Source organism: Balaenoptera acutorostrata, chromosome 8, assembly GCF_949987535.1.
Source record: "Balaenoptera acutorostrata chromosome 8, mBalAcu1.1, whole genome shotgun sequence".
Taxonomy (NCBI): domain Eukaryota; kingdom Metazoa; phylum Chordata; class Mammalia; order Artiodactyla; family Balaenopteridae; genus Balaenoptera; species Balaenoptera acutorostrata.
The window spans coordinates 59,790,276-59,803,576 of NC_080071.1; the positions used below are offsets into that span (position 1 = coordinate 59,790,276).

At 39.2% G+C, this 13,301-nt stretch overlaps 1 protein-coding gene across 1 annotated transcript; it reads right to left on the reverse strand.

Annotated features, from left to right (window-relative positions):
• Positions 1-4,006: 4,006 nt before the first annotated feature.
• On the reverse strand, positions 4,007-12,604 carry CLK1 (CDC like kinase 1). The gene is made up of 13 exons (XM_007190495.3): positions 12,474-12,604; positions 10,825-10,988; positions 10,276-10,504; positions 9,166-9,256; positions 8,700-8,766; positions 7,466-7,582; positions 7,210-7,376; positions 6,217-6,311; positions 5,997-6,126; positions 5,222-5,304; positions 4,693-4,772; positions 4,504-4,594; positions 4,007-4,380 (listed from the first exon to the last, which is right to left on the reverse strand). The coding sequence occupies exons 2-13, from the start codon at positions 10,986-10,988 to the stop codon at positions 4,237-4,239; spliced, it is 1,458 nt and encodes a 485-aa protein (XP_007190557.1). The 5' UTR covers positions 12,474-12,604; the 3' UTR covers positions 4,007-4,236.
• Positions 12,605-13,301: the final 697 nt, after the last annotated feature.

Genomic DNA, 13,301 nt, shown 5'->3' on the forward strand with positions numbered 1-13,301 from the left:
TTTTCTCTCTTCTACTGGGAGACTATAAGCCAGGGGCCGCAGGCAACCATTCCATTCTTGCAACCATGTGGAACTTTCTAGTGACTTTCTAGCTCACGCAGAACAAAATCTTTACTTCAACAATCTACAAAACCCTGTGATGTGCCCCCCTAGGCCTCTCTCTCTAACCTCATCTCCTAACACTTTTTTCAACACCCGTTCAGCTTAAACCACACTGGTCTCCTTGGTGCTCACTGAACACACTAAGGATGCTTCTGCTTCAGAGGCGGTTATTGTCTCCTCTGCCTGTATAGTCTTTCCTGGATTATCTACATGGATCTCTCCCTAAGAACTCTGCTCACAAAAAACCAAACCGTGTATATGTACAGCTGATTCACTTTGTTATAAAGCAGAAACTAACACACCATTGTAAAGCAATTATACTCCAATAAAGATGTTTAAAAAAAACCCAAAACAAAACAAAAACAAAAATCTCTGATGTCATAGAGCTTACCTTTCAGAGGTGTAAAAATAGATGCCTACAGAGAAAAATAAAGCAGAAAAGGGGCATATGGATGGTGTTTGCAAGGGAGATTGTGGCAATTTTAAGTAATGTAGTCAGGGAAGCCCTCGCTGAATTAAACACCTGAAGGAGAAAGATGGAGACACGTGCGTATCTATAAGAGAAAGGACTGTACTTACCAGGCTTCAGGAATAAGGAGGCCAGTGAGGCCACAGCCCTGCATTAGGAGAAAGTACCTAGCAATGTGGTAACATGGAGTGGCATAGCATACTATAAAGGTGATTATAAGGACTGTGGTGAAACTGACGGGGAAGCCTTTGAAGGACTTAGTGACTTGATATTTAGTTTTAACAGGCATACTCTAGCTCCTATTAATAGACTGGGGGTAGGTAGGGTGGGTGAGACTACTTACTGATGGTGCAAATTCTCCACTTCTGCCCTTGGCCACACCTTTTAACATAACCTTGTTATACCCTACCATGCAGACTCTGGGGTCCAGTCATGTGACTTTCTTTGACCAATAGGATGTCAGCAAACTGGCTCTCGGACACCATTCCTGAGGAGGCAGGATAAGCGTCAAAGCCTGGAACTGCCTCTCTTTTAAATTTATGGAAATACAGGCCCTTAAGGGTTGTGTCATCTACTCTAACGTATCTTTCAGTCAAACGTAACCAATGCATTCTAACCCTCAGAGCTTAGGTTAGGAATTAGTACAACTGAATATACAAGTCACCACCTTCAATGGCAAAAATTACACAACTAAAAATTTAAGACTATAATACAGTACATAATTTATGGTACCTAGGTTAAGTAATTTGAAACGTATCAACAATTTAGGGTTTACTTACAAAAATTCAGAGAAATCCTCTGCATGGGGAACCTTAATATAATTTTTAAGTGGGAAGTAAATTAAAAGACTATTGCAGGACTTCCCTGGTGGTGCAGTGGTTAAGAATCTGCCTGCCAGTGCATGGGACATGGGTTTGATCCCTGGTCCGAGAAGAACCCACATGCCGCAGAGCAACTAAGCCCATGCACCACAACTACCGAGCCCACACACCGCAACTACTGAAGCCCGTGCTCTCTAGGGCCTGCATGCCGCAACTATGGAACCCGCGTGCTGCAATTACTGAAGCCTGCGCGCCTAGAGCCCATGCTCCGCAACAAGAGAAGCTACTGCAACGAGAAGCCGGTGCACTGCAACAAAGAGTAGCCCCCACTCGCCACAACTAGAAAAAGCCTGCACACAGCAAAGACGACTCAACGCAGCCAAAAATAAATAAATTAAATTGAAAAACAAAAAACACTATTGCATGGGCCAAAGGAAAATACCAAAACACGTGTCCCTTCTTCCATAACAAACAGCCTATGTAGAATCTAGGCCACTATTCCAACCGCGCTTTTCATATATTAAACTAACTTATGCTCCTAACTGTAACGTAAATACTATAATCTTCTGTAGTTTTACAAATAATATAGGCAAGCAGAGATTTAGTGATAGTCCAAGGTCACACAGCTAGTAAGGGCTAGATTTGAATCTATGCAGTTTGGCTCTGGAGTTGGGATCCTTATCTTGGCAACAAGGAAGTATACCATGGATGACAAATCCACTTAAAATCTCTCGGCCTTAATGTACTTTTAAATTTCTAACATTCCTGTCACCCAAAACAAAAACCCTCTTTTCAACAAATGGTGCAGGAATAACTGGACATAAACATGCACAAAATTTAGGGACTTCCCTGGTGGTGCAATGGTTAAGAAGCTGCCTTACAATGCTGGGGACTTGGGTCCTCAGGGAACTAAGATCCCACATGCAACGGGGCAACTAAACCCATGCGCACTAGAGCCTGTGTGCCACAACTACTGAGCCCACGCACAACTAGAGAGAAGCCCATGTGCCACAACGAAGAGAACACGTGCAGCAACGAAAGAGCCTGCATGCCGCAATGAAGACCAGACATGCCCAAATAAATTTTTAACAATAGATAAAAAGTCCACATAATCTTAGAGAACAGATGTTTATTATTTGCAACCAGAATGCTTTCGTTCTTGATGGTCCTCTCTGGTACACATCTATTAATATTTCACTGGACCAAACCACCTTGGAAAATATATGCTCATACAGGTTCTTTTTGTAAAAGATATTTATGATAGACAACTGTGAACTGCACAGATACAGACTAAAATGGAATGTTTCAGAAAGAACTAGGATAAAACAGCATTAGGTAGTAATGCTGCTAAGTCTTTATTAGTGTTACCATGTGAATAATCTGAGTGAAAGTTGCCATTTTATGTGGTTTTAGGATACTTAAATTCAAATTTTTTATTTTTTTAATTTGATTAGGTACGTTTGTAATTTACATTACATTAAAATATTAACGAGGATATGCCATGTACGATTTTAAAAATTGCAGTAAAAATATACCCATACCGCACAACTCTACTGTTGCAATGCTTCCTACAAAGGGGTCTCTTCTACTGGGTTCCTGACCAGGTGTGTTTGCATGTGGGGAGCACTACCCGAAGTTTAGATCTTTCAGTGTCTTTCAGGATTTAAAAATAAACTGGGGACTTCCCTGGTGGTCCAGTGGGTAAGATTCCATGCTTCCAATGCAGGGGGGCCCGGGTTCCATCCCTGGCCAGGGAACTATATCCCGCATACATGCAGCAACTAAGAAGCCTGCATGCAGCGACTAAGACGTTTGCATGCCACAACTAAGAACTGGTGCAGCCAAAATAAAAATAAATAAATTTTAAAAAATTAAAAATAAATTGTAAGCTAAAAAGAAATGAGCTATAAAGCTATGGAAACAGAGGAACCTTCAATGCACATTAATGACTCAAAAAGTGAAAGCCAATCTGAAAAGACTACATACTATACGACGCCAACTATATGACAGTCTAGGAAACGCAAAACTAAGGACAGTAAAAATATCAGTGGTTGCCAGAGGTTGGAGGCGAGAAGAAGGATGAATAGAGCAGATTTTTAGAGCAGTGAAAACACTCTGTATCCTATGCTAAATACATGGGAGATGTGGATAATGCAGGAGGCTATACATGTGTGGAGCAAGAAGTATACTGGAAATCTCTGCACCTTCCTCTCAATTTTGCTGTGAATCTATAATTACTCTAAAAAAGTCTTTAAAAAAAAAAAAAAAGCCAACTGCCTAGAATCCTAAGTTCTAAATCCTAAATTCCCCACTAACTTAAGCCATTTGTGGAATCCCACTGGGGGTGACAAGAAAGCAGCAATATTAAATTTGGGAATAAAGGGAGAACAAAATTTTCTTGGCTCATCTCTAGTTCTTTGTATTCTATAACCTGTTTCATTGCATTTGGTTTAGAGAAGGAAGGCATAACTCCCAATGCTGGCAACCCCTAAAATGCAAACAAAGCTAAACATTTCCAAAGACTTAAGGAAAACTCCAGGAAGAGATACACACCCATTCTTACAATAACAGGTAGAACAAAAATGGTGCTAATAACAAACTATACAGATTCATATAAATTTTATAAGTACAAAAATTTATTCTGAATAAATCATTTTGTAATTACTGAAAAAGATGTTCATTACTTCACTTAGCTGATATTTGCTTAAATCGAGTTACCCAAACAAAATAAACATGGCAATACAAAAATGTAAATTTACAAAAGCTGTACAAAATAACTTAATATTTAAAAATTAGACTGATACAGTCCACATGATCTCTTAAGGGAGCTATACAATTATAGATTTATATACTTTTTTTAAGGGGGTAAAAGAAAGGATGCTTTAAGGCTTCTTTAAGAGTAATCCTTTTAGCTGGATCATACTCCAACATTTTCTGAATGAGGTCAAAGAGAAGCTCATGTTCAGCATCTTGAGAAAGCATAAATTCCTGAAAGGAAAATAAATACAATCAACAACCTTTTCTACTACCACTTATTATAATTTTATTTCCCCACCAAAAAAAGAGGGAAAACTCAAGGTTTTAATCACTTAAGCAATGACCCAGGCTTACCTTCAGAGGTTTACAGCGCCTTGAAACATATCTGCCAGCAGAACTATGTTCATCCCAGTCTAATCGATCATGATGGAAATATTTACGTTTCCTAAGAGTAAGTCCATATCCATTCATGTTTATAATGTTGACAATGAAAACTTAAAACATCTAGCAAAGGTGATCGATGGCACTTACTCTTAAACATACCTGGTTTTCTGTATCATATGTTTTGGCAAAGGTCCAAGAATCCTTTCCATCATTGCCAAATGTTCCTTACTATCGTGTGTCTGAAATAGTAAAGAGAAGTTATTAACTACCTCTATTTGCACATTGTGCTTTGTTCTTATTTAACACAGCTGCTAAATTTTTAGTCCATAGGTTACAGGTCACAAAGGAAGGTGCTCTCTAAAACAGGCATACTTTTAGCAAGTTACAGCTTAGAAGAAAAAATAATTAAGGCCTACAGAAGTTCACCAACAATTTCCCTAAATAAACAAAGATAACTATTTGTAATAGACTTAGAAATGTTTCCAATAAAATGATAAATTATAAAGAAAATACAAATGCCCAACAGCATCAGAATTACATCTGATTTTATTTCTTTACCTTTACCTACAATTAACAGTCTATAATGAGAGAGAAAAAGCGCTACCTAAATGTGTGTACTGTGTGTTAAATTCATATAAACAGGCAATTTACTTTTGCAAAGTCACTGAAACAGATCATTGTCACTTACTGGAAATACTGTAAACCCAAGGTAATATTCAATAAGAATACATCCTATACTCCAGACATCACATGGTTGGGACCATCCTAGGGCTGCAAAGTAAAGCAAATTGTTAATGAAAAAATCCTCAATATTTCTTATCAACATTTTAAAAAACAAGGATATAATCTGATGTTTGAGCTGGAAAGATCCTAAAGGAATCACTTAATCCAAGCTTAAACATAATATGATAGCATAGCATGTAAGAATTAGTTAGGGCTCTGGAGGCATCTAGTTTCAAGCCCCAAATCTGGCTTACTCTTTTGGGACTGATTTGGGGAAAAAATTTTTTTCCTAAACCTCCATCTACTAACTTGTAAAATGGGAGCAATCTACACCATGCAAAGACTGACTAGACATGACATGTATGAAGTATAACAGGCATTATATGATTATGTTTTAAAATCCCATCACGGGATTTCCCTGGCGGTCCAGTGGTTAAGACTCCATCTTCCACTGCAGGGGGCGCACGTTGGCCACGCAGCCAAAAAATAAATAAAAATAACATCCTATCACATATTACAAATGTGCAAACTGAATTCTAGGAAGATTAAGCAACTTCTCAAAGTCCCAGAGCTGACTACTTGGAATAAGCAAGAGCTTAAAACCCTTAATGTGTTTTACTGTACTAATCCCTAAAAGGGAAAAAGGTAGTCCCACAAACACCTACAACTGTAAATAAATTTTAAAGTTAGCTTCAATAAAGACATACACAGGTCTCAAAGCACAGTTAAGAAATTCTTACCTAAAATAACTTCAGGTGCCCTATAGTGTCTTGTAGATACCAATGTACTGTGATGTTCATCATCATATGTTGCACTTCCAAAGTCTACAACTTTAACATCTGGATTTATTAAAGTACGTTCATCACGTTTCTGAAAATCATAAATGATTAAGGAGGCATTACATTAAGAACGTGTAAAATATTCACTTAAAACTATGACGATAAAAGATCAAACACTTACCATTTTGGGATTATATGCCTCTGTGTAGTCAGATTGTACAAATAAGATGTTTTCAGGCTTTAAGTCTGTGTGAGTCAACTTATTACTGTGCAGAACTGAGAAAGAAACAGAAAAAGTTCCTGTATTCGAAAAATCAAAAACCAAAAACCTAACCAAACCCCAAAGCCCTACAACAAAAATCCTCTCTGAATGCCTTTTCATATGTCCAAATAAGTGGTCAACATTCAATAGCCTACTACAAAACCACCAGGGACTAAAACCCATTACCCCTCTAAAAAGTTAGTTCACTGACAGCTAACTGCTTACAAGAAGTATCTTTCTCTTATGAAGTTGAGATTTGCCATTCCTTAATTTTAACCCAGTGGTTCTAGATTATCATTTTTAGAAATCAGGAAGGTTAAATCAGTCTTATACAATTTATTATTATATGCTGGACAATATTCTCTTTACTGAATGAAATGCAGTAAACTGACCAACCGATTGTAATCAACCACATCTTTCTCCTACCTACTCTTAATGGTTTTTTAATATATATAATTTATTTTATTTATTTATTTATTTATTTATTTATTTATTTATGGCTGCATTGGGTCTTCGTTGCGGTGCGCGGGCTTCTCATTGCAGTGGCTTCTCTTGTTGTGGAGCACGGGCTCTAGGCGTGCGGGCTTCAGCAGCTGCGGCTCACGGGCTCAGTAGTTGTGGCTCACGGGCTCTAGAGCGCAGGCTCAGTAGTTGTGGCGCATGGGCTTAGTTGCTCCGCAGCACGTGGGATCCTCCTGGACCAGGGCTCGAACCCGTGTGCCCTGCATTGGCAGGCGGATTCTTAACCACTGTGCCACCAGGGAAGCCCTCTCCTACCTACTCTTAATTAAGTCAGGCCTCCAAGTCATATATGTTAGATTGTATTTTTTTCTTTTCAAAGATTCAAATTGGTCTGGCATTAAAATCAGTCTCCATAAACTCAAGTTTCTGGAATATATGCCAAACACTTACAATTCACAGACTTGCATATCTGATATGCCATCTTCCTGATATGATCCAGTCGAAAGGGCAGAAAACCATTTTCCTTAATAAAGTCATAAGTACTAAGTCCTAGTAGTTCAAACACAATGCAGACATGACCATGATGTTCAAACCACTCCAACATCTGGACACAGCGGCTATAAACATATGAGAAAAAAACTGAGTACAGCCTCTTACAATTCAAATCTACCCGAGGCCATTTTCTAAGTTCTATTTTGATACTTACAATGTTCTGCTGGGGTCTGTTGTATTTAAGTGTTCCAGAACTTGTATTTCTGAGCGAGCAGCTTCACAATATCTATCCACATTTTTAACTATTTTTACTGCTACATGTCTACCTCCCCTGTTAACGAAAAGTTAACATTAAAAAAATGATAACGATGATGTCCAATTCCATTTTTCCATCACTCTTCAAACTGTACTACTTCTATTCTGACCCATTGTATTTGTTTTTTTGAATTTATGGTCTAGCATTCAGTTTTGTCTAATTATATGTAAGTACTCTAACTTCAACTCAGTGTAAGCAACTAGAATGACCTTTGGGCATATGGTAGGGTCGGTAACACATGCTGAATGACAGATCAGACCATCACTCACTTGAATTTTTTTTTGGTCCTTTAACTATGTACCAATAGCTCTAATTTAACAATACTGGGACATTATCACCTCAATTTACATGCCAACTAAGACGTAAAACAAATGTACATAGAGCAGTTTCTTCCTATAATACCAGTCACTGGCTAATAACTACAATCTTCCTTTGGTCCAGGTTACCAAAAAAGTTGGGATATAGTGGGGGTAAAGAGTTCTAGTTCTCAGAACCTTACCAACCAATAGTAGGAAGCCTCCTCTAATAATTCATTTAGAAAAGCTTTGCCATTCCAAAGGGGAAAAAAAATCAAACAGGAAGCAAAGTAAAGAACATTTCTTATACTATGTTAAGAAATTTCAATCATTGTTTGAAGGGCAGAGATAAATAAACTTATGACACCAATCTAGGAGAGTTCTCAGCTCTAGCTGTGTTACCCCTTATCAATTAGGTTACTTTCTAAAAATACAGGTTCCTAGGTAAACTACCCTGAAGATTGGTTCAATGTCTGCGGTGAGCAAAGCTCCACAGGCTCCTAATATAAAACCAAGGCTAAAATCTACTGATCCAGGAAAAAAAAAAAAAAAACAATGGCCACAACTGTGCCCAGTGGGACAACAAAAGAATACTTTCTGAAACAATAAAATCTATTCTCAGCTTGTAATTAGAGACTTACACATACTATTAATAGCTACTGCTTAAGAACACAAAAGGCTAGTAACTTTACTGGAGTTTCCTATACATGAGTCAAAAATCCAAGCTAAAAGGGTATAATGATTTGTCTAATTCATGGTCAGACTATATCTTAAAGCTGAATAAATTTTCTATACTGTTCACCTTCCCAAGTGCAATCCCAGGCCAGGAGACTTACGCTTTATGATCAATGCACTCCACGACTTTCCCAAAAGCTCCTTCACCTAAAGTATCAACAATTTCATCTAAAAGAGAGAAATAAAACTCAGTTATACCAGGAAGTGGAAACAGTTTACTTACAATAAAGGCTATCAAATGCAGATTATTCTAGTTGATGCTACAAATTTCCTTAGTCACTAGATATTTTATTGGTCAACACTGCCAAAATACATATATAACTATTTTTAGGTCTAATTTCATTCTTAAACTAATTTCATTAACTTGATTTACTGTTTTGGAAGTTCTGCATAACAAACATTAAATTTCTAAAGAAAGTAAAAACACAATCCCCCCCCACCAAAAGAAATGGAAAAAAACAAACAAAAACAGAGAAAGAAAAAAAGATTTCCAAATCCCTGAAATCTTAATCTATATATAGATTATGTTATCTGAAAAGTTAATAAGTGTTGAAAAATATTCTATACATCTTGCACTTAGTACGTCTCCACTCTGACAGATCAGGTGACCCTCCTCATCATCCTCTACACTCCTGGTTCTTTTCCTTCGGTGACTCTTCTGGAAACGTCAAGTGGGCGGCACCAAGATCATCCAGCCAATCAATATACCCGAGTGAATTCAGGGCAGAATACGAAATTCATTCAGCGGGGAGATATTCAGGCATTCAGATACACGCCAGGCCACAAACGGTTGGCAGGAGCAATTTCAAATTCAGTCCCCAGAAATTCACAGGGCACATAGTTTATGTTAACAGGAGAAAAACATGGCAAGGAACAGATTTTCAGATAAGATACTCAAAGTGGCAAGGCAACAAAACATAATACAATTGTTTTTCTTTTTTAAAAAAATGCTTAATTGTAGCATTCACTGAAACATAATTTTAAGTTTCTAGTGTCCTAATTTAATGTTGCAAAATTGTAGAATATTTACTTGTCAAAAGTAGACTGTGGCCAAATTATAATTTCCCAGCTAAACTAAGAAAACAAATAACAAAACAGCAAATAAAATTTAAAATCCTAATTTTGGGGAGAAAAAAAACACTGGCATACAAGAATAACACTATGACATTAAAATGTCATCTGAGCTTGATCTCCAAATTAACCCATAACCCATAACATTCAAATCTGTTTAAGTGGTTTCCTTAGTGAAAAAAGGATTAGAGAATATGCTTTGCCAGAACAAAGAGGCACTCACGGCATAATCCTCAGTCGTACAAATATAAAAATTCTACTTCTATTTGTAGTAAGACTTTAATTTAACAAATCACATTTCTTGAAGTACTATAAGAAAACTTACAGAATATCTTGTAATCCCTGCTATAAACCAACCTAAATTACATCCTGTCACTGGAATGACAATTAGTTGCCAACTACTAATAAAATCTATTACTATATAACTATACACATATGGTATTTGAAGAATTTCCTATCCAATGTACAAACACAAAGAATCCTGCAAGTTAAAATCGAGACGACTTTATCTTAAACAGAACTTCCTCAAATGATCAAACACAATTTCAAGTTTTCCTGTTCCACAAGGGAAATAAAATTTCCAAAATATTTTAGAAGAGCTCATACCCCATGTGAACGATGATATGAAGTACTGTGGTGAATTCTGTGTTTGCTTTTATAACTACTTCTTCCACTTCTACCAGAGGACTTGCTACTATGGTTCTGATATCTGCTTTCATTATCTCTATGACGATGTCCAGGTTCACACCCTTGATTGTAGTCATTTCTGTATTCATCAATGTAGCGTCGACTATGATAATCCTTCCCATTTATGGATCTGCTTTCCAGATAATAGCTAGAAAAAGAGAAAATGTGTTTTCAATGCTCTATGTTAATCCCAAATATCCTCAAATTCTCAGTAAATCTCTTAAAACAGTACTCTTAATAAGATTTTACGCTTTTCTTACCAAAAAGCAAAAAATACAAACCTCCCACACAATTTTACAACCATTACAAGTTATCACTGGAAACAGAAATGGTAATCAGTTATTTTAAGTCGCCTCTAGTTTTAATCATGAAAATGTATTTTCCCCCCGGTTTTACTGAGATACAACTGATATGTAACACTGTAATGAAAATATTTTTATACTGAGACACTATAAATACCCTCATTACCTATCAGATGTTTTAGAGTAATTATATCTGCAGCGCTTGTTCTCCCGCGCACTGCTATGCGATCTCCTCCTTCTTTTATGACTGCCGCTGCTGCTCCTCCATTTTCCATAATCCCAATCTTTTTCATCCCAATCAGGACAATAAGTTCTCTTTGAGTGCCTCATCTACATAAAAGACAAGTTTTTCCCAGTTAACTACTACCCCACATGTCAACACTGTTGCAAATTCACTATAGTTGTGACGTTTAATTGTTCTTTTAAATCAAAGTTCAAAAATCATTATCGGGCTTCCCTGGTGGCGCAGTGGTTGAGAATCTGCCTGCCAATGCAGGGGACACGGGTTCGAGCCCTAGGCTGGGAAGATCCCACATGCCGCGGAGCAACTAGGCCCGTGAGCCACAACTACTGAACCTGCACGTCTGGAGCCTGTGCTCCGCAACAAGAGGCCGCGATAGTGAGAGGCCCCCGCTCGCCGCAACTAGAGAAAGGCCTCGCACAGAAACTAAGACCCAACACAGCCAAAAATATATATAAAAATAAATTTAAAAATAAAAAGACCTGAAGAAGAAATACATGGCTAATATCTTTCTTCTCTTTAAAAAAAAAAAAAATCATTATCACCCAACCTGAAATCACTGATAAACCCAATGATTTTTTTTTCTGCTGTCTCAAAATCTAGAGTCTGAACTTTATTCATAGATATTCTGCATTATTTATGTCACGCTCAGATTTACTAGAAGAGTGTTGGAAAAGAAAAACAGAGAGGAGGAAATCCCAATTTCTGAACGTTGGGAAAAATCCTTTCCTGCCAGAAGCACAAATTCCTAACAACTTGAAAAAGACGTTATATAGAAACTTTTCACCAACTACCGTTCATACCAGTACTAACTGCCCGGGCCTCACCTCGTCTCTAAAAGCAACTCGAAATCAAGAAGCTCCAATTGTTCTGGGCGGGGGGCCGCAAAAATACCTTCGGCTAAAGGGCCCCACTGCCCGACTTCTCTCACGCGCTCCTTCAAATACGCCATATTACTTTTCTTTCCTCGAGATCCTCAACCTGACTTTTGTTTACACCACTGAAGGCAAAGGCACGCGCCATTTTCCCTGGAATCCTTTAAGACTCAACAGGACATTAAGTGACACCGCCTTACACCAAGTCAACGTGTTCTTTCTTTTCATTTGTTAATAACACTTCCTCAGAGGAGCGAGACTTAGGCACATTCCAGAGCCCGAGTCAACGCCACCCCCCACAGGCGGCCTTGCCCTCTCCGCCCCGCCGCCATTTTACAGCCCGGCCGAGGCCTCCACCGCCGTGGACAAGATGGCGCCCGTGGGTTCCTGGGCTTGGCCCTCCCCGCTCCCTTTGGGGAAGGCAAACGTTCGAGAACCCCACCCCGCCTGGCAAACTCTATCGCTACCCTCCACCAGTGACTAGAGCGTTGCGGTTCAAACAGAAATTCGCAGCGACGGGCTAGGCAAAGCATGGAAGACAAGCGAGCCACCTTTGTGCAGCCGGGAGGGTAGGGAAAAGGGGGGGTCACCGTGCCGGAGACTGCGGGCGCCCAACAAGCTTGGAGGGGAGTGTCACAAGCGCTCTCGAGGCACAAAAAAGAGGCCCTGCCACCTGGCCTGCTTCCTCCTGCGTCTTACCGTCCTGGAAAAGAGTCCAAGCCTAAGGAGACAATGCTTGTAACGCGACCACGGAGAAAACGCAGCTGCCTGCTGCGAGCTCCGGCAGCAAAATGGAGCTGACAGCCACCGCGTCAGGACTCTCCTGGAAAACACGATGACGCTGCAAGCGGGCCTCCGCCTCCGGGCGGGGCGTGCACGCGGGGAGGGCTGAGCCGACTCAGGCTCCGACTTGTGCGCAGGTTCTGGGTCGGGCGCTCAGCGACCAAGGGTGGAGGGAGGGAAGCTGTTGCTGGCCGCCATGTTGGCCCCGCTCTCCGTTCCGACTCTGAGAAAACATTGTAAGAGTTGGAGAGAAGAGACTCGCTCATGGTCACTAAAAATTGTGTTTGTGAACGCTAGAAATGAGGAAAAGTGAGGGAAGCAGGGTACAAAATAGCCTGTGCCTTCTTGCAACCGCTTAAACGATGCTTTAAAAAAAATTACACCATCTGCATCAAATAGCCCCAAATTGGGAATTGTCTGGATTTGGGCTTTTGTTAAAGTACTGAGACCTGTTTAAAACTAGTTAAATCTTCAGTGGCTGGGACCCACACGCACTGAACTTGGATTGTAAAGATTTTTCCCGAGGTTTTAAAAGTCGAAGAAATGTGAGAGCAAAAGCCTGGACACAGAAAGTGGAACTCCTCACAAGCAACATTTCCGCGTTAAGCGAGGCCTCTGCGGTGTAAAGGTCAAGCAAACTGTAAAAGGGGGAAATGGAAGGTCATTAGAAGAAGACGATTATCAGGAAACAACCTCTGAACAACAAAAATCAAGCTGCAATTTTTTTTTTCCAAGCTGCAATTT

Coding starts and splice junctions, on each gene's coding strand:
- CLK1 (XM_007190495.3), bottom strand. CDS start 10,988: ATGAGGCACTCAAAGAGAACTTATTGTCCTGATTGGGATGAAAAAGAT. Junction 9,257..10,275: donor CATATCATCGTTCACATGGG/GTATGAGCTCTT, acceptor TGACGTTTCCAG/AAGAGTCACCGAAGGAAAAG. Junction 4,773..5,221: donor TTGGGTTTACAGTATTTCCA/GTAAGTGACAAT, acceptor TTACTATTTCAG/ACACACGATAGTAAGGAACA.